Source organism: Symsagittifera roscoffensis, chromosome 2 (assembly GCF_963678635.1).
Source record: "Symsagittifera roscoffensis chromosome 2, txSymRosc1.1, whole genome shotgun sequence".
Taxonomy (NCBI): Eukaryota; Metazoa; Xenacoelomorpha; order Acoela; family Convolutidae; genus Symsagittifera; species Symsagittifera roscoffensis.
Genome location: NC_087063.1, coordinates 49,629,180 through 49,650,193, shown reverse-complemented (window position 1 = coordinate 49,650,193; position 21,014 = coordinate 49,629,180). Strand labels below are relative to the sequence as shown.

The window sequence follows — 21,014 nt, the reverse complement described above, 5'->3', positions numbered from 1 at the left end:
TGAGTTAAGCGGTGTGATTGTTCATCCAGGCGCATTTGGGTATGTGCGCTGTTCTTGTCTGCTGTTTCGTAGTATTGTCCATTTATGCTTGAGAGAATTCCTTATATTGGTTTGATGGGCCAATTGATTTTGGATTCAAGGATCAGAGAATTTAAATATCTTGCGTCTAGTACCATTTTGAGGGATTCTCCTTTCGCTAATATAATACGTGGGCTTTAAAATTTATTTCCTTTTGGTTGTTGTTTTTAGTTTACTCGATGACTAATTTTTTATTAATGGAAAAGATCCAAAAGTCTGTTTACTTTGTCTTGTATTTGTATAGGAACTTTACTTGCATGTTAATTTTGGAGACTGTGTCGGGTTTAAATAGATGATGTAGGTATGAATGTAATTTTCACGCACCAAATTTTAGGGTGGCATTTACATTGGGGTTTTTTTTAGATTAATTGCTAGTTGTTCGATCTCTTTTTGGTTTATCTAAGAGTGTTGGAAAACGAACTTTCTTTAAAACGTCTGTTGTTTTGAAAAAATCTGAACTGAAGGTTTAAAATACGAGTTTTATTGAAAAGTTGGTGTTTTGGTTTGGTTTTTTCATAAAATTTTGGATTCGCAATTCTTCATCAACTATATTAGATTGACAAATATCTGGTACTTCTAAAATATGTTTTACTCTATATGCTTTTTCTTGAAAAGAATGTAGTGTTGCGTTTGTTTCACAAAACTCTAGCAAGTTTTAGTGAAGGGTGATTTTGTATGGAGAAATGAAGTATACAAGTAGGTTAATAAAATCTGAGTTTGTATTTTTTGCGTATTTGATTGATGAGATTGTTACTCGAAAGAATTTATGAATTGGTCTGAGATCAATGTCAGACATATACAACTGTTGTGTTTTCTGACCCTTGTTGAATTGATGATTTTGAGTTAGTATAAAATTGTACGTGTACCCAGTTAATGCTTCCAAATGCTATCGTTATTGATTGTAAGTAAAGTAGCTTTTGAAGAAATGGAGGCGGCTGATTGAGACGTAGGAAAAATAATGAACGAGTTTTACTTGTTCCTGTGTTTTTATCTTTAATTGTACTTTACAATTGAATGTATTAATTGTTGGTATGTATCAAGTATTGAAAGGTTTACCTACTGTATTGTGTTTGATATCTGTGATAAAAAACATCTGTTTAAAGGGTTTTATAGAAGTTTATTTTGTTCTATCGTATTCCTTGGTATGAGAGATAATTGAAATTTTTGTTGTTTTTTTCAGTTTTTTCTTTGTGCTGTAGCTATCTTTCTTAGGGTTTTATAAAATATAAAGCTCAGATGTAATAAATGAGTTTCATTCGGTGTATTGATATTTATGATAGTTAATTCTGCTCCTGAATCTTAGAGAAAATCTATTTCAACAACTGGTGGTTGACAATTTTTAGTTTTCTGGAATGTATCAAATTTTTCCTTTAGGAGGAGGTGTTTTTGGTGTCGTATTTGTTATATATTAATTGAGTTGGCGTGATTTTCGATGAGACGTGGAGCAAAGTTTTTATCGGCTGTTTGGCCTATGCTAGGCATGTTAAGGTTATTATCGGGAATTCGTTCTGTTAGTGATCAAATTGAACTGGAGTTTCATATTCGTGATCTCTTTTTAACATCAGAATAACTAATGTGTTTTCGTTTTCACTTGCTTCATAGCTGCTTTCACAAAATATATGAGTTAATTGCACATCCTAAGTTTTTGTCTTATCTATTCTTGATGGGTCTGGAATTGTTTCAACTGTTGCTTGTACCTGTTTATAATTTTTTGCTGATTCTATAATTTTGATTTTGTCTTTTTGAAGACTGTGAGTTGTTTCGATGTGACGACTGTGAATAGTTTTGTGATCTATTTTGGTAGCTGTTGTTTCTATTGTTGTAATTATTTGAGTTTTCACGCAATCGGTTAATAGAATTCCTATTATTCGAACTGTTAAACTGTTATTTGAGTAGTTTCTAGGTCTTTTTTGAGTAATCCCCATTGCGGTTGTTTGAAGATTGACTGGAACAATCAATTGAGAAATATTGATTACGGTTATTTCAAATTTGAACGGTGAATATAGTAATTAGGTTATTTAATTCTATAAGAGTTTGATACTGAGTACTTGTTTCTGTACTGCTATTGTGACTCTTCGAGCGGATATATCTGTTATGTGAATAAAATTGAAAATTTCGTCAATTTATGGATTTTCGTCGAAAGTTGTCGGTGTTTTGTGTATTTGATCTACTGTTACTATAGCTGGATGAAAAAAAATTTTCTGAGGTAATGTTGCTTTCAATATTTTTGTGTGGTAGTTTTTGAGCTTTCTTCATGTATTGGTAAGAAAATTTATCTGGTTTTTATTATTTTGGTGGTCTGTCTGATTTGTCGTGTTGCTTTCGACTACATTCGGCATTACTTTTTTCGTATGTACGGCAGCAGTTAAACCATTTTTAAACAAATTCGGTTCTTTTTGTATAAATTTTAAATAATTTTTTCAAAAAAAAAATTTTAAAACGATTTCGGGTTCCTTTCTCATGTAGTTCGAACCATTTTTTTTTTTGAAATTTGGGTTAGTTTTGTATATCATGAGAATTTGAGTGGTTGTTTCTGCTAACTCACTATAAAAGTCGTGAATGTCATTTATATTTGACGTAGTTGTCTGAAAATTATTGACACATTGTAATTATAATTTTTCTGTTTCTTCTAACTTCGTTGTGATATCTGTTTGTTTTATTTTATCTACGAGCTGACGGAAAATTACGTCTGGTTGGCGAGTTGAAAAGGGTTGTGATGTTTTCTTTTGTTTGCTAGTGTACCTTAATGCATTTTAAGTTCGTCATTCGAAGTTCTGTCATTTTTTGGTTCTAATAATTATTTGTATTCAGAGAATATGCTTTTAGTACTAAAGTTTTTGTTATTGAGGCGAGTTGTTTTATAGTTTAAGTCGGGAGTCTACTTTTTTGGTGCAAACAACTCTTCGATGTTGTTTGTTTCATTCTGAATCAAAGAATTCTTGTTTGAAACGTTTCCAATCGGATTTATTTTTTATGGTGAGGTCTGAAAAACAATTTTGGGCTGCTCCGTCGAGTGTGATTTGTATCATTGCAGTGCGTCTATGAATCCAAGACCAGTTCAAAATTAAATTGACTGTGACAACATTTAAGAAATTTTCAACTGAGTTTTCAGGGTCTGTTTCTATAAATCTCATTAGTGGTTTATTTGATGTTATAGTTGATCCACCCATGAGGCATGGGTTCATCGTCATTTGAAGTGTTTCTGCTGAAAAAGATTTTTGTGTAAAATTTGTGAATTGTTTTCTGCTAAGTTATGTTTCTCATTGATTCTGGTTGGTAGCCTTGAGTATGCGTTGCATTTTGTGATTGTATGTTATGACTAGCTTGTGCAAAATTCGGTGTTATAGGAAGCTTTTGTTGTACTTTATGTGGTCTTGATGGATTGATATAGGTTTCAAAAACATTTGGTTTAAAAATATCATCTGGTTAAAATATGTCGTTCAACTGCTAATTCAATTAATTATTGTTGTTTTGCTGTTTATAAAGACTTTTTATAAAAGTCTTCTTCGTCTGCTGAATGGTGTTATTGGATTTTAATAATTTCTTTATTGATTGCGTAGTGTTGATTTTGTTGAAAAATTGAAAATTTTCCAGTGCGATCTGTTTGAGTTTTTTCATTTATCAAGAAAAGTTACCGATTGAGTTGATGGGTTTTTGGGTGTTTAATGATTGTAGTTACGTTCTTGACTCTAGGTGTGAATTGTTACGGGTGGTCGTGCTAATGGAAAAGCAATTTTTCTATTTGCAAAAACAGTCACAATCGTGGTTTGCAAAACCCTTTTTTTACATTTGTATTTTTTGTTTTCTTGGATGATTGGTCTGTATGTTTCCTAATCAATGTAGGAACAATTAGGAAACAGTTGGTTTAACCGTTAATTGCACTGTTGTTTGCGGAAAAGAAGTATCTGTGATATACTTCATTGTGTTATTGCAGAATTATTTCAACAATTTATTTACTAATGAAATATGATGCTGTTTGAAAACCTTGACGATTTAGCGTTAAGTTCCATTTATAATAGTTTGTTTATTCATAAATTTTTTAAAACTTTTGTTAAATGTTCTATCATAAAACATTTAATTGTAGTTTAAATGTGAGACATCCGCCATTATTGGAGTTACTCCTAGGTTGTTTTTTATGTACTGAGATATCTTGGGTTGCTTCACTGGAAACACCGTTTGGTATATTAAAGAACGTATCCTGATACAATGCTGGGTCCCATACATAATTGGTTGCATCTGCTAAAAATGTTTTTTCGATACAGTGTGTGCGAAGTTTTTTTTTCGAGATTGTGCATTTAGTTCTAGCTTGTGTTGAAAGTAATCTATTATGAGCCATGCTAATATTCTTCGTAAGTCAAGTTTTATTAATTGTGAAGTCTTTGTATCAGTGAGTGTTTTGCGAACTGAATCTAAGAATCGTGGAAAAAGATTTTTTTATGTGCTTACTGCTGCATGTCGCGATGTTTGTGATTAGGGTTGCATAAACTGTTTCAACGACTTCTAGTAATGAAATAAAGCTGTAGATAGTTGCCAAGACGTCATTTGTGAATATTGAGTTTGCTCTTTATGAATCTTTATGAATTTTGATGTTGAAATAAATTAGATATATTCTGTAAAAATTTTGAGAAACTAAATTCCATAACAACTGCTTGTTTTCGATGTGTTGGCGCTTGATTGTCTAAACATGGTGCCGTATTATGGGGTTATGTTACCTATACTTGGTAAGTAGTGATCTGATATCTATTTTTTTAAAATTTTTATTTCTTGGAATTCCTGATGACAGGGGTTATTTCGTTTCTGAAATAATTTTTAATCAGATTGCGGCAAAACTGTACTTATCCTTGTGACGCTTCGCCAGTGGGTTCAATGAAAAATGTGAGGGTGGGTGCAGTCATCGACAACTTTTTGGTCGTAACGAGTTTTCTTATGTGGCATGACAGTTAATGTGTAGCTTTCAATGTCTCTTATTGGTTGATTCCAATTATATGAACTTACTAGTTTTCGACTATAAAAGTTTTTAATCTACGTTTGCCTTTTATTGATGACGCTGTTGTGGCTTTTGATTCGGAAAAGTTTTGTTGATCGTCAACTGGCTTATTTTTATCGTGTTACTTGTCTCTGAGGGTTTCAAGTTTTTGTATAGTCGTTAGATTTGACTCCGAAAATTGAGTTTTTATAATATGGTTCTGCTTAGATATTATAGCCTTCTTTTTCATTATTTTGTTTATCCTAATCCTCGGGTTGCATTGTCGTGGCTTTTTTACTGCGCTCAAACGATTGTGGCGTTCTAAACAGCTAAGTTAATTTAATTTTACTTAAAGGAGGATCGATACAAGATCGAGGGTTGGTGATTAGTAAATCATTCCACAAGGTTCAGAAACAATTAGAACACAAGTAGAACGTTCGATACTATTTGGTTCTGACTAGAACTAAGATTTGTTCCAGGCCTGGGTCAATTAAGAGCTGGGGTTCAAGTGAAGGATGAGTAACCGAAGTTCTTATTTAGTTAGCTTAATTTGAATGGTTAGTTTGTGTCGGAAAAGTTTCAATTAACCTTAGGTAGTAAGTGAGGGTTGGAAAGTAAATCGTTGTTTGAAATCGTTAGAATCAGTATTATGAGGTGGAATTTAATTTACTGAAACGTTTTCCCAGGAAAGCCTTGATTATATAAGTTTTTAAAATTAAATAGAAGTAAGAAGTTTGAATAAAAATTTCGGACTTAGATTCAAGGATAAAGTTTGAAGATTCAAGGGGGGCCTCGATGATCTGATTTAAAGCAATCAAATACAATTTTAATTACAGCAAGGGCAAGCCCTGATAGAAAATGATTGAAACTAATCGATTCATTAAAAAATGGTAACAGATCCCAGAAAAATCTCGATGATCTTGTTTTGAAAATTTAGATTTTTTTTAGATGAAGAACCAAAGCAGTGATGGTCCTCGAGTGCAAGTTTCCAAAAAAAAAGTTTATTAAAACTACTCATTAAATTTTTTACACTAACTAATTTTTTTAATTTGTGTTTTTGGTTATAAAACATTATAATTTAAAATTGAGATTTAAAGTTAAAAGTTATGAGTTTATTTGTCGACTCGTTGTTCAAGACTATATATAAGACTAGTTTTCATAATATCAATTCTACGGCTTTATTCATTGCAAATTTAAACCAAAATGATAATCCTCGTAGTCTGCTTTTTCGCTTTGCAATGCAGAAATTTGTTTTTTCGTCTTGTGGCCTTGTTTCGGCTTTAAAATTGACTTGATTTGATTAGATTTATTGAGATGTGGAAATTAACTAATTTTATTGTCGATTTGCCTCAACATTTTGATGATCTTTTTCTTATCTAATTTTAATCTGTCTAATCTATGTCTGGTTTTCTATATATAAATTGGTATAAGTCTGCTCGAGACTCGCTTGGTCGCACCAGATGAGTTTAGGTCCGGGGATGAGTTTAGTTTTTCTTTAAGTAATTTCGGATAGGGTACATCGTCTTTTTGCGATCTTATTTTCGGCCGGATAGAGTCGTGCAACTTCTTAGTCTAATACCGGTCCTAATACTTATCCTATTTTTCCTAGTCTCAATAGATCTAGTATATAGCGGTTTTCTTTCAAAGTCAGAGGAGAGGGAGAGCAACTGCTTTCAAACTTAAATTTAACCTCTCTGGCCGAAACTATAAAATATTCAGCCTTACAAATTTTTTTTTCATGGATCATGATTGGTTAGTTCTAAGTATCTCACAGCGATAGTTTTTAAGAATATAAATGGTTATATGAAAGACTTGTTTTGAACTGGTTACAAAATGGACCCTAATCATTATATCCGTTCCAACCTTCGAGAATAGTCGGAACAGCACGTTAATTAACATTACACACAGTCGGTCTCAAAACAAAACTGGTCTGAAAACCAAAACTAATCAATAGCTTTTCAACTTTTTTTGGAATCCGAGTCACACTCCGCTTACTTTTCCTTAAAACGATTTGGCAGAATCAGTGGATGATTCAAAGAAGTAAGAGGAGAAATTTACTCGAATTTTCTGAGGAAAAGGGTATTTCTAGCGGACAATGAAAATAAAATCAGAGATTTTTTCAATTAACTCAAATCAGTTGCATGATCATTTAAACTTTCTTAAATGAACCTAGAGAAAATCCATATATCAAAAAAGATAATCCGAAAGATGATAGTTTGGCTCTCTTCCCCTCCAAAAAAGTGGCGAAAAAAATTAACTCAAGAATTTTAATTTTAAAAGTGAAAAATAATAAACTTTTTCCTATCTTATTTTTCATTTCAATCTTTTCAGCATAATTAGCTGTTGCCATTTTATTCAGCGATTCTTTACTCCTACATACTTAATAGAATAAAGATTGAATGTACTCCTTACCAGTTTCTTCGTTCACTTGCACAGTTTCGTTGACGTGTTGTATTTTATGAGGTAGCACGAAGAAGGCCGATAGAATCGTAACTACAATTCCACATACCCCAGTCATCAGAAATGGCACAAAATATCCCCCGAAATTGAACAAAAATCCCCCAATTAAGGATCCCAAAATAGACCCTGCTTCGTATGCTTCTTGAATCGCAGCGGATAAATTACCACGTTGTTTGGGAAATAGAGCGAACATAAGGGGGAGCATAACTGTTTGTATACAGCAAGAAGCAGCTCCGGCAACAATTTGATCAATTACACTTAGGACAATATAAGTCCATTTTTCTTCGATGAAAGTTAGCACCCCAAAACATGCGATAGCTACAGAATAGAATAAAGAACTAACCCAGAAAACTGTTTTCCAGTTTGCTAGGTGGGTAAATTTGGATATCAAAAGACCCAGAATTAAAGCTGTGCCGTCATAAAATCCGCAAATAGTGCCCACGTTAGTCTTGGTCAGTCCTTTAGGGCAAATTTTCTTTTTTAATCAGTATTGAAAACAGTAAAAACAACGCAAGTATCGCCCTTTAGATTTTTTATGGCTTTTCAGGTAAATTTAAGTAATTGGGCAACGTAGTTTTCTTTTGGAATGTTCTACGGATGTTCTTACGAGCAAGGGCGGATTTAGGCGCGGAGGGGGTTTGTTGCGACCACGAGGGGGCGTGGCCGGAATGCACAGAGCGAGTTTCAGAGGCTTCGCAACGTCAGTCGGCCGTAACCACAAGTCAATGGGAATCAAGGTAGTGGTGTTCTTAGAACTAATGAAAAGGTGTAAAGTGGTATGTTTGGAACTAAAAAAGGGGCAGTTGGAAAAGGATGCTTGGATCGATTCTATTTGAGTAGGAGATCAAGAAGGGGCTGTAATCTGGGAAGCGCATTCCAGGGAAGCGCATCTGCATTTTTTGAGAGGTAGAACTTCCAAGGAAGCGCATCTGAACGATGTTTTTAGGGTACAGCTGTTTTAAAATCAATTTGTAATTTTGAAAAGCAAAGGATCTTAGTTCGTTAAAATCATTTGAAGTGGTAAAAGAAGCGTTTGCTGTGTCTTGGAGGCTATGTTCTTATCCTGGATTACATAGGCCATATCCTGATGGGCGGATTTTTTGGCAAAGTCTGGTCTGGGCGTGATGGTGATGAAAAGTAAAGGATTTGAGGTGCTATCAGTTTTGAGGGTTAATTGAGCAAAAAGTAGTTTATGATGGTATTCAACATTTAAATTTTCACATTCTGATTGTAAGTTTTCTGGAGCAATCACTTTTGTACAGCCCGTTATATGTTGCAGAGAGCGGCGTTTTGAACTACTTGAAGTTTGTTTAAAGACGTTAAGCTGGCGGCATTGAACCATGCTGACATGCGTAATGTAAAATTGGTCTGACCAAAGCCTTGTAGGTAATCAGTAATGGCTGAATTCCTTGTTGAACGTGAGAAAGAGACCGCGGAGCCTTTTGGAAAAAAATACGAAAGATCTAGACGTAAAAAACTAGCCTAATTTGGTTAAGTAGTTTGATAGGGTAGATGAGGCTTTTTGAAAAATGTTTGACTGTACAGAGGGGTAGAAATTGTCTGCGTATGATTGTAATTTAACTTCAGGGGGAGATAATGGCGCATCGTGAACGTAGATTTTGAATGATGTTGGTATTAGGACTGAGCCTTGTGGGACACCTGTTCGTACAATCCTGGATAAAGACAGAGCGTCCCTAAAATATATATTTTTTTCCTTGGTGACCACTGAGATATTTTAAAAACTATCTGGTTAAGCTACCCGGTACGGTGGAGCCGTGAAAAGATCCAGGAGAGTTCGATGGTAGACCATGTTGACAGCTTTGGATAGTTCTAAGGTGACCAAAAGTGTTCTAGTGGGTGACCTGTGTTGTTTGAATCCGTCATTGATAAAAATTGAGACTGATAATGACGTGGTGGTTGAATGCATTGGGCAAAAGCCATGTTGATGGTCGGTTTTTAGTAGGTGTTTCGTTAGGGTTAGGTGGATTAGCAATTCTAAGTTTTAAACAGCTGGACTAAAAATTGAGACGGGGCGGTAGGATTCTGAGAGTTTGAGGTATTTGTTAGGTTTTGGGAAGGGTGCTACTTTTGAATTCTTCCATATTTGGCGGATAATCTTAAGAGACAGAGATTGATTAAAACTGTTTGTTAAACAACTAATAGCCAGCGGGCCAAGCTGTTTGAGATGAACCGCGCATCGACGGTTTTATCGGTTCAATACAGTGTTCCACTTCGAGTGCTATAAAGCTTAAAAAGGCACCTAAGCTAAGCTTGAGAGCTTTCCTTTTTGTTACTCTTTGATCTTTGATCTTTGTTGCTTTCATGTATTCTTAGCTTGGTGTATTGTACAATTAAAAAAAATTCAATTTCGTTCGCCTTTGAAAAATTTCTGTCATTAAAACTGATAGATCGGTTCCTACTAGAGACTTAGCGCCATCCAATAATCTAACCTTTTTCCAGAATTTACTAGACGACGTGTGATGAAGAAAAATTTGGGGGATCTCTCGCCGTTTGTTCTTTTTTCCTTAGCCGTTTTGAACATGATTTCTCTATGTAGATCCTTTTAAAGTTTTTATTGCGCAATACACCAAGCTAAGAATACATAAAAGCAACAAAACTCAAAGAGTAACAAAAAGGAAAGTTCTCAAACTTAGCTTAGCAGATTTAAATATCTGACCCCTCACCTAGCAAAGAGTACCTTCTTGTTATTTTATGTTGTCCCTTTTCGGCCGACCAACCCTAAAATTTTTCTAAGGGCGCCAATATGTACTAAGTTTGAGGGGGAGCTCGCGTCGAAAACGCGATCTTCAAAAAGTTCCAAAAAGCCGTATTTATCCGCTTTTTCAAAACCTTCCCCGCTGCGCCGAAAAATTTGTCAAATTAAGGTCATTATTGTCTTCTGAGACTGCTCGTGAAATCAATTTGGTCGACCTACAAAACAAAAAACTCAACAAAAATTTCGATATTTTTCTGAAAACCTGCCCACCTCGAGAAAACCCTAGATAAGCTTGCATAAGAGTACAACAATTAGTAACCTAATTGACAAGAAATCAAAACAGTATATCACAGATAGAAAATAAAAATGAGCCCTTTTTCGTGTGCGTCCATAGGAAGAAGTAGACCAACTTGAGCCGAGTAAATTGACGTAACAGTAATAATTGCGTTAACCAAAAAAATTGTCGCAAGTTTCCAGATAAAGAGCTTGTTCATATTGAGTGAAGATGGAAGTAGCTAGCCGTCTAATAATCGAGAAGAAATCTAACTAAGGAAAATTAAGAACGGGAGGTTTGAATGAAAACATTAACTACAATTCAATTCAGTACCTGTGATTGAAGATATGCCCTCAGATAATCATCTATTTGTTGTAAATTCTAACCTTGTTGAAAAAATTATTTAATTCCTCATACTAGAAAATCATTTGAAACTGAAATCCCGCTGATTGTCAAACCCCCAGTATTTTACAAAAAATATACTGGTTAAAAGGTAAAATGTCTAGTTACAATTGCAATTCAACGAGGCAACAACTTTGATGAGGTATAAGAAGTTTTGGAATAAAAATATTATTTTGATCGCCATAACTTGATTGAACAAAAAGACCACTCCATTCAGAATATTATATTTATTTATCCTATTTTTGAGTGGGAGCTCGCGTCGAAAACGCGATTTTCCAAAAAAAAACCAAAAAAAAACTTTTTTGACCGGCTTTTCAAAAATTTCTCTGCTGCGCAGAAAATTTTGTCAAATGAAGGTCATTGTTGTCTTCTGAGACTTACGTGCGACCCCCTGCCGTCCCAAAGGGTTCCCCCTTCATACGGTTTTGAGATATCAATTTTTGTTGACGGACCCTAAGGAATTTTGTCTTGATATTATTCCTTTGCCGAGAAATTCCCGGGTCGAGATCCCGCTCAAAAACCGCTCAAGATTTGAGCGGTTTGAGCGGTTTTCCAGCAAGGTTTGAGCGGTTTGAGCGGTTTTTTTTTTGGAAAAACCGCTCAAACCGCTCAAATCTTGCTTAAAAAACCGCTCAAAAACCGCTCATTTTTTGCGGTGATTTTTAAACGGTTTTTCAAGCAAGATTTGAGCGGTTTTTGAGCGGTCTTCCCGGGTGGAGGTCCCAGACTCATGTCAATACTTTCGCACATGCGATGCACAGTACTATGGATACCTGTGGTCTGAGGTACGGGCCCCTTTTCCTTTTCCCCCCACCTGCAAATTTTTACATGCTAATTTGTTGACCACATTGTTCAATTGTTATGAAAATTTACATACAGACTAATAAGGCCACGACAAAGATATTTGGTCTTCATACTCAACCTCGTAAAACCACTCGTTACACTAATAAATTAAAGCTCGTGTGAGGTGGGGGGGAAAGGAAAAAGAGCCGAGGTACGTATCACTGTCACAGGAATTTCAAAAGCATGAATTAGAATTTATATTGGCTTCGCTGCGCGACACTAGTTTCAGGGCCACATGGGCTAACGGATAAGGCGTCTGACTTCGAATCAGAAGATTGAGGGTTCGAATCCCTCTGTGGTCGACTTTTTATTATTAAATCTAAAAAAAACCGCTCAAAAACCGCGCAAGATTTGAACGGTTTTGAGCGGTTTATCTAAAAAAACCGCTCAAAACCGTTCAAATCTTGCGCGGTTTTTGAGCGGTTTTCTTAGATAAACCGTTCAAAAACCGCTCAAACCGCTCATTTTGAAGCAAGATTTTGAGCGTAATTGTCTACAAAAACCGCTCAAACCGCTCAAATCTTGCTTCAAATTAGGTGAAAAATCTCGACTCGGGTTGCCTTGGCTACATTTAACCACCAATCCTTCTCCACAAAAATTTAACAGTAAGGTACTATACAGAGGAGAATGTGTGAACAGAAATTAGATAATCTTAGATCCACCCTTCAAATATTATACAACAAAGGCTCATACGTTAAATTTTTTTCGGTCTGTCAAATTTTGGCGGTCGAAAAAATAAATTTTAACTAAAATTTTTTTGTCCAATTGGACAGTAGTCTTATCTTTGTATGATTGTCATTTTTATGAAAACTTAAAGACTTCTGGAGCTAACTCAAAAAATTTTTCGTTCGAATTGTTGCTGTAGGAAAGATGTACAATCTATTTCAGCAAGTTTTCTCTTGCATCCTTTGCGCTACTACTTTGCAGTTTGGGAATAAAGGAGGTAACAAAAAATTCCTATAGACTAGTTAGTTATATAGAGAATATGTACAATTACTTAAAAAAAGTATAAGATATAAAATGAAGTGTGAATTAAAATGTTTGTTCTTAGTCATCACAAACTAGCAATGATCGACCGATGGTCGCATCATGCAATGTGTTGACTGGTATCTAGTCAATACCGAAGGTCATATTGATATACATATCACAACATTTCACCAGAAAAAATTGAAATTTTACAATTGACTAAAACTAATTCTATATACACCCGTTTCCCCCTTCAAAGTAGGAACAAAATTTACAAAATGCACCATAAACAAAAACTAGGACAAAAATAAATAATGAAATGTACAATTGAAGTTTGGAATATACAAATGTACAAATTGGGTGAATGTACAGAATTTACAAAGGTGAAATCTATCGAAAACAAATCTATTCCACAGACTGTACATCTAAAATGTACATAAAAAATACAAAAGTATTGAAAATAAGTCCAAAATCAGATTATTGAAATGCAAAAAATCAAATAAAAGACAGAGAATCTTCAATGGAAAATCGAATAAGATTCATCTAAGCAATTTTCGAGTGCTGAGTCAATCGTTGAAGAGATTTCACTAAAACTATTGGCATCCTGAATTGGGTGTTCCGGCGGAAGTTGGGGTGTAGTTGTGGATCCGCTAGGTGATATTGAAAGGATAGTTTGTATCAGAGTCTGACCAACTCGTTCCGATGGGATAGACTTTTGAGAAGACCAAAATAGAGTGGTTTCATAGCCACCAGTGTGTCTCTTAGCGAGATCCACTGGCGGCCTTAGAAAATCTAAAGGGTAGATGTAAAAAAAATGACCAACGGAGGAGAATGTGATCCGTCATCTAACTTTTTTACGTCCGTGACTGTGTCCTCCTTTTCCAGCACGTTTTAGATATAACCGAAGTTCACCGAAGAATTTAGGAGCGCCCACTTTTCTTCGAAGTCTAAACGGTCTTGGTTGGTGTTCCACCTGGGAAGGATTTTCCGGGGTACTGACCAATTGTATCAGACCTTTTTTGAAGCCAGCCCCGAGCAAAATTTATGATAGTCTAATCCTGAGGGAGTAACCGCTGGTCCACTCGGATATTTGGGCCTTGGGAGTGAAGATTCGCCACTTGTAACCTTTATTTCATGGTTAGGCCCTGCCACGGCGTCCTGACTAAAGGCATGTTATTGTTTGATATGCCATCGAAACAGTCTTTGATTATCCCATCCCATGACATTAGGTTTAGAGAAGAAGAAGAAGAGCCTGAGGTTTTTTGCGGACACTCTTGTATCACTACTAGTTCTGTGGTCGGCTGATGGGGACCTATAATTGGGGCCGTCTTGGATGTGCCCTGCTTGAGACGAGTGGTGTCTCTCACAATGGACTTCATCAGAGGTGACAGCTTCCTTTTTCCTGCTAAACTCAAAGATTGGGTAAGATTTTGCCCAATGGGTTTCAATGCGATATTCTTGGGAAAGGCGAACAATGTTACTTTGAAAATTAAGTCGGATTTACACAAGATGCGACCGTTATTGAGCGTAATTGTATAATCAGAGGATTAGATGATATTTCCTTTACCAAGTTGAAATCGGGTTCCCCAATTTTCCTGCTAGCCGCCCTTCTATAATATTTACTTCCAGAGGCCAACTTTTTCGTAGTTTCGGCGGTTTTGCCGGGTCTTGACAGGTCCGGCGGAGGAGTCACCGAGTGGGATAGGGCTAACGGTAGATTGTCTGTCTGAGCTTCCGTGTCAGCATCCATGTAGCCGTTTTCTGCCTCGTCGTGAATTTCCTAATTCCTGGCTTGTTGGTCTGATAAGATAAACTTTACTTTATCTAATCGGTTATCGAAGTATATCAATTTTTCCATCTGGCGTTTGCAGTTCTATTAAAATGTTTCTCGAGGGGGTGCATTCTATCGAAGGTTGTTTTCTAAGTTTGAAGTTTCAAATAATTTTTTCGGTCAAGGAATTTGCAGAAGGTTTTGGCAACTCGAATGACATGGCTAATAATTAAGATTTCTTAGTATATACAAGTCTTTCTACATGTCCGTTAGATCTTTGATCTCCAACTGTACAGAACAGAAAACTTTGCCTGCAGCGCAGAAAGTTTGGCCAAAACGGGACTTTTAGTGATGTGGGAGAGCTCGAAAAATCAATTTAGTCGACCTAGATAAAGATAGATAAAATTTTCGGTAAAAGTCGTAGATCCGGCCCTGGCTGTTTTGTAGATTTTTCTACTTTTTGATTTTTGGGAGTTCGTAGCAAAAAACAAAGGTCAGAACACTGAGTTAGCAACAAAAATTTTGACTCTAATTTCGAAATATAATTTTCCCTGGTCGACCGAAGGTGCTATCATAGAAGTTTTTCGATATGAATATCACAAATTCTGACAATATTAAGCTCTAAGAACGTTATAAAATACGAGTTTTCTTGGTCAAAAAAGTTGCAGGTTTGCACATCTTCTACTTATTTTTGGGTTTCTCGTGGGCTTCCAGCAGATGTTCCAAACAAACCCACAGACTTGTCTTATTTGCCCCCCAGAGCTACTTTTAAGATCAGGTACAAAATCAATTTGAAGCATCAGCTTAAAGTCTACGCGAAGTATGCGACACCAAGGTTTGATCTTTCATTCCTCCTTGCTACAATTGCCTTGCAGAAATTATTTTTCTGCGTGATGTTACTCAAACTAGAAGTCACTAGACAAAAACATGAAATTTTGTCTTGACATTATTCATTCGCCGAGAAATTGCCTTGACTACATTTTACAATCGATCCTTCTCAACAAAAATTTAACAGTAAGGTACTATACAGAGGACAATGTGTGAACAGAAATTAGATAATCTTAGATCCACCCTTCAAACATTATACAACAAACGTTTATACGATAATTTTTTTGGTCCGTCAAATTTTGGCGATCGAAATAAAAGTTTAACTAAAAATTTTTATGCCCCATTGAACGGTAGTCTTATCTTTGTATGCATGTCAGTTTTATGAAACCGTAAATTGAGAATGATTGAATGGAATACCTTGAAACATAACAAAACATACAATTTGAACTAAAAGACTTCTGGAGCTATTTTCAAATTATTTTTCGTTCGAATTGTTGCTGTAGGAAAGATGTACAATCAATTTCAGCAAGTTTTCTCTTGCATCCATTGCGCTACTACTTTAACGTTTGAGAATAATGGTAATGAATTGTTCCAATAGACTAGTTAGTTATATAGACAATATGTACAATTACTTAGAAAAGTATAAAATATAAAATGAAGTGTAAATTAAAACGTTCGTTCTTAAACCATCACAAACTAGCAATGATCGACCGATGGTCAAACCATGCATGGAGTTGACGGGTATCTAATCCATACCGAAGGTCATATTGACATACAAATCACAACATTTTACGAGAAAAAAATGAAATTTTACAATTGACCAAAACTAATTCTATATACACCCGTTTCCCCCTTCAAAGTAGGAACAAAATTTACAAAATGCACCATAAACAAGGACTAGGACAAAAACAAAGAGAATTTTCAATGGTAAGTCGAATCAGATTCATCTAAGCGATTTTCGTGTTCTTAGTCAATCGTTGAAGAGATTTCACTAAAACTATTGGCATCCTAAATTGGGTGTTCCGGCGGAAGTTGGGGTGTAGGTGTGGATCCGCTCGGTGATATTGAAAGGATAGTTTGTATCGGAGTCTGACCAATTCGTCCCGATGGGATAGACTTTGAGAAGAGCAAAATAGAGTGGTTTCATAGCCACCAGTGTGTCTCTTAGCGACGTCCACTGGCGGCATTAGAAAATCTTAAGGGGAGTTCTTTGTTTACGTCAGTGACTGTGTCCTGCAACTCCAGCACAATATCGATATAACCGAAGTTCACCGAAGAATTTAGGAGGGCCCACTATTCCTCGAAGTCTAGACGGTCTTGGTTGGTGTTCCACCTGGAAAGGATTTTCTGGGGTACTGACCAATTGGATCGGATTTTTTTCGAAGCCAGCCCCGAATGAATATTTTGATAGTCTGAACCTGAGGGAGGAACCGCTGGTCCACTCGGATGTTTGAGCCTTGGGAGTGAAGATTCGCCACTTGTAACATTTTTTTCATGGTTAGGCCCTGCCACGGCGTCCTGACTAAAAGGCATGTTATTGTTTGATACGCCATCGAAATAGTCTTTGATTATCCCATCCCATAACTTTCGGTTTAGAGAAGAAGAAGAACCTGAGGTATTTTGCTGACACTTTTGAATCACTACTAGTTCTGTGATCGGCTGATGGGGACCTGTAGTTGGGACCGTCTTGTAGTTGGGACCGTGCCCTGCTTGAGCTGAGTGGTGTCTCTCCCAATGGACTTCATCCGAGGTGAGAGTTTCTTTTTTCCTGCTAAACTCGAAGGTTGGGTAAGATTTTGCTCAATGGGTTTCAATACGATATTTTTGGAAAAAGGGAGCAGTTTTCCTTTAAAAACTAAGTCGGATTCTTGCAAGATGCGACCGTTATTGAGCGTAATCGTATAATCAGAGGATTCGATGATGTTTTTCTGAAAAGTTGGAACAGGGTTCCCCAATTTTCCTGCTAGCCATCCTTGTTTAAAATTTACTTCCAGAAACTAACTTCTTTGAAGTTTCGCCGGTTTTGCCGGGTCTTGACAGGTCAGGCGGGGGAGTAACCGAGTGGGTTAGGGCTAATGTTAGATTGTCCTCTGAGTCTGTCTGAGCTTCCGCAGCATCCATGTAGCCGTCAGCACCCATGTAGCCGTTTTCTGCCCCGTCGTGAATTTCCTAATTCCTGGCTTGTTGGTCCGGTAAGATAAACTTTACTTTATCTAATCGGTTATCGAAGTATATCAATTTTTTAATCTGGCGTTTGCAGTTCTATAAAAATGTTTCTCGAGGGGGTGCATTCTATCGAAGGTTGTTTTCTGTTTTCTAATTTCGAGGTTCCAAATAATTTTCTCGATCTAGGAAATTACAGAAGGTTTTGGTGACTCAAATGACATGGCTAATCATTAAGATTTTACAGTATATACAAGTTTATCTACAAGTCCGTTAGATCTATGATCTCCAACTGTATAGCAGGTGATTTTGATGTTGAATTTTTAACAAAAGCCTTTCAAACCGTGAGATGAAAAAAGAACCCATGGCCTATTCTAATCTTTCTTGGAAAACCATGATGATGGCAGTAATCAGTTTTAAAAGGAAGTAACGGAAGTTGAGGTTGGGTTATTGACTAAATTCGCAGAGAGAATTTTTGTGAAACAATCAATGCAAAAAAGGACAAATTTTTTGTTCCACAAAAAGCGTCCAATGGACCTGCGTAGACCGAATTTAGTCCTAAATCGCGTAAAATAACGTGGGACGTTTTGTCGTGTGTTCCGTTCCGAGTAAAACTTTGAGGCTCTTACCGACTTCCAGGCACTGATTACAAGACTCCCCAAGATGATACCTTTCCCGGAAGATGTGTGGCAACCAAATGTATTCTGCTAAAAGCTTCATTCCAAATTGGCCCGGATGAATTTCATTTAATTGTGAGCTGAATAATCCCCGAATAGCTGCTGGCACTTCCAGCTTAGTGTCCTTGAAAAGGACTTCGTGTTTCACATCAAGGTCTCTTTTGTAGTTTTTCAAGTAGATTCCCTGAATCACTACTGGTCGTCCAATTCTGATCGTGATGAGTTTGCCCCAGATAATCTTGTCGTCTTTTGTCATGATCGTTAAGAGTTTCTTTGAACAGTGTTTTCTCTGGAATTATAGGGGAGTAGGGTAATATGAGGTCTGTTTTATATCTATTGGGCCGGCAAATTGATTGAGATTAACTATCTCGGGGACTTCTTTTTCCTTAGATCTTCGTTTTGCATAATGAAATGTATAAGAACCTTGTCAGTAAAAATAATGCTTCTAAAGTTGGCATTAGAGTGGACTGGGGGTAAACAGTTCAGAGAACAATTTTCTGCTCTGATATTTGAGTTATCACAAACTTTAATTGCTTGAACAAAACAAGAAATAATAGCACCAAAAATTTTAGAATTCAATAAAACTATTGAAAAAATTTTAAAATCTCGACTAAAAAAATTGCTTGAATTTTCAACTCGCGACGGGATTTTTTAAAATAACAATTGGATTTGATTTAACAGCGAACAAAGGTCTATCTACAAAATTTGTATTTAAACATTTCAACTGGTCTCCACTAGATAAGATATTCCAAAAATTCTTCGTCGTAGAGTGAGGAGGGTAAGGTTTAGTTTTTGCCAGACGGTAATCTAGATAAGAGGTCAGTAAGACCCATATTTTCTCTGGAAGATGTGAGATTTTAAAATTAAAAGGGTAAAAATCTGTTTAGCCGCCGGTTTGTAGCTATATTTTGCTGAAATGGCTGAAACTAGGGCTATATGGTCTGGCTCAATTTCGAAATCCGAGCCGAAAAGTAATTTCTTAACTACTCTGCAGCCCATGCTACGCCCAATAGTTCTAAGTCAATGTGGAATACTTCATTTCTTGATTTTTTAAGAATTTTGAAGCGAATGCGATTGCTTTCCACTGTCCACCTTGAAAATGTTCTTATGTCGCACTCAGTCCACTATGAGAACAACAAAGTGGCTGCTTCCTGTGATATATACTTTTTCTGATAGCAGTTTTTCAGAAGCTATCTAGTGTCTAGTATCCCATTTGTAAATTGACTTCTTGTTTAATAGGGGACGAAGGGGGGAGCTCAAAGAAGAAAAATTCGAAGCCATCTTTCACATACTGGTTTATTCAGCCGGAGAACATTCATAACTTCGAGATAATTTTGGGGTCTGGAAGGTTTTCGATAGCGTCCGCCTTGCCGACAAACGAAAGTACTCCGTCTTCAGAGATTTTAAAACCTAATCCTCATATTTCTTTCTGAAAGAATGGGCATTTTTTTCTTTTCACCGCCATGATGTTCTTGTTTAGGATTGTCAGAAAGCTACTTACAATTGATTAATGTTCATTTCAAAGTCCTTTCGAAGCAACCACAATGTCGTCTATGTAGCAAAACGTACACAGTATGTTCTTTAGATGTGAGTTCATGACGCGTTGAAATTCATTAGGCATGTCGCCCAAACCGTAAGAACCGTTTGAAAGTTGATACACTACAGTTGTTTCACAACCCAAAGTGTTGAAGTTACACTGTCCGCTTGCATTTTTGCAAATTTCAAGTTGACTATACGCATTTTTCAATTCCAAATTGCTAAACCAGACCTGCCCACTGGAAGTTTGCGAAAGTTGAATAGCAACATTGTGTATCATTTCATGAATGTTGGGTATCTGAGATTATTTTTGAAAGTCTGATCGTTTAGTAATTTAGAATCAGACCTGCCCAGTAGGAGTTTCCGAAAGTTGAATAGCAACATTGCCTATCATTTCATGAATGTTGGTTATCTAATGTTATTTTAAAAATTCTGATGGTTTGTAGTTTAATGCCAATTTGATCCAGCCAATTTTCTTTTTTGTTAAAAAAAATTGGACTATTGAAACAATCCTCGTCGCATTTCTCTAATTTTACAACGTGTCCTTCGGTCTCCATTCTTCTTAAGTCTTCACTTACGCCCAGAGTAGATGCATAGGAAATCTTCTTTATTTTGCCTGAACTGGTTTAAACGGAGAATCGATATGTGTTAAATTGCGATCGTTCCGACTTTTTTCAACTCTCGTAAGTTATTCTTTAAAGTTGTAGAAAATTTGTTCAGTTGAAAAGGAAAGTTTCAACTTACTCTTCATTGGTGGCCGGCTGAGTGAACATATTGGATTGGGACACTTCTTCTGTGTGTCCTCCAGTAATGAAAAATGGCGTCTCTTCACAAATCCAACTATTGAATTGCGTTGATTATTATTTTGCCCAGGATGTTGATCGTATGGTCTGTGAAACGGCAGGATAAGTATCTGATCCTCTTCGCCACTGCGTAAAATTTCAGGTTGGGATATCTGAGTTTAAGTTCGTGTAAGTCAGTTTGTTTTATAAAACTAACTGGGCTCGCCGAATCGAATAATCATTTTTACAATCATCTCCCATCCCAATCCTACGTTCAGGAGTTTTCTAGTTTCCAGTCCGTTCTCGTCGATATAGTTCTAACGCTCCAAACCGAAACATTGTCATCTTCTCTCGGTCCGTTCCCGTTCCAAGTATTTATCACTCCGCACATTTCTTGATTATCGCTCCAGGATTTCTCCGGCGGTACACTATTCGCAATATTTACATGATTATCACTTACAATATTTACAGATGGTAGTTTGTTGCGAGATTTACACAGTTTGGCGAAATTTCTTCTGTAAGTTTTACAAAAGATACGCTGCGCTGGACATA

At 36.2% G+C, this 21,014-nt stretch overlaps 1 protein-coding gene and 1 non-coding gene across 25 annotated transcripts in view; one reads left to right on the top strand and one right to left on the bottom strand.

Moving 5' to 3' along the window:
- The window catches only part of LOC134838928 (MFS-type transporter SLC18B1-like), a 43,371-nt gene that overhangs the window by 19,871 nt on the left and 2,486 nt on the right, over window positions 1–21,014 (bottom strand). For 10 of the 24 annotated variants that reach the window (XR_010162361.1, XR_010162362.1, XM_063854258.1 and 7 more), the window contains exons 3-4: window positions 10,598–10,910; window positions 7,457–7,967 (exon numbers count right to left, since the gene is read on the bottom strand). Coding sequence is in view for 20 of the 24 variants with exons in the window: in XM_063854258.1 (XP_063710328.1) it covers window positions 7,457–7,967; window positions 10,598–10,714 (628 nt within the window). In the remaining 4 variants the exon portion in view is untranslated. Of the gene's footprint in view, window positions 1–7,456; window positions 7,968–10,597; window positions 10,911–15,721; window positions 15,904–21,014 lie in introns of those variants that run through there. The other 14 variants (XM_063854268.1, XM_063854269.1, XM_063854265.1 and 11 more) reach the window with 8 other exon arrangements.
- Window positions 11,969–12,041, top strand: Trnar-ucg (transfer RNA arginine (anticodon UCG)). The gene has a single exon. It is a non-coding gene; the product is annotated as a tRNA-Arg (tRNA).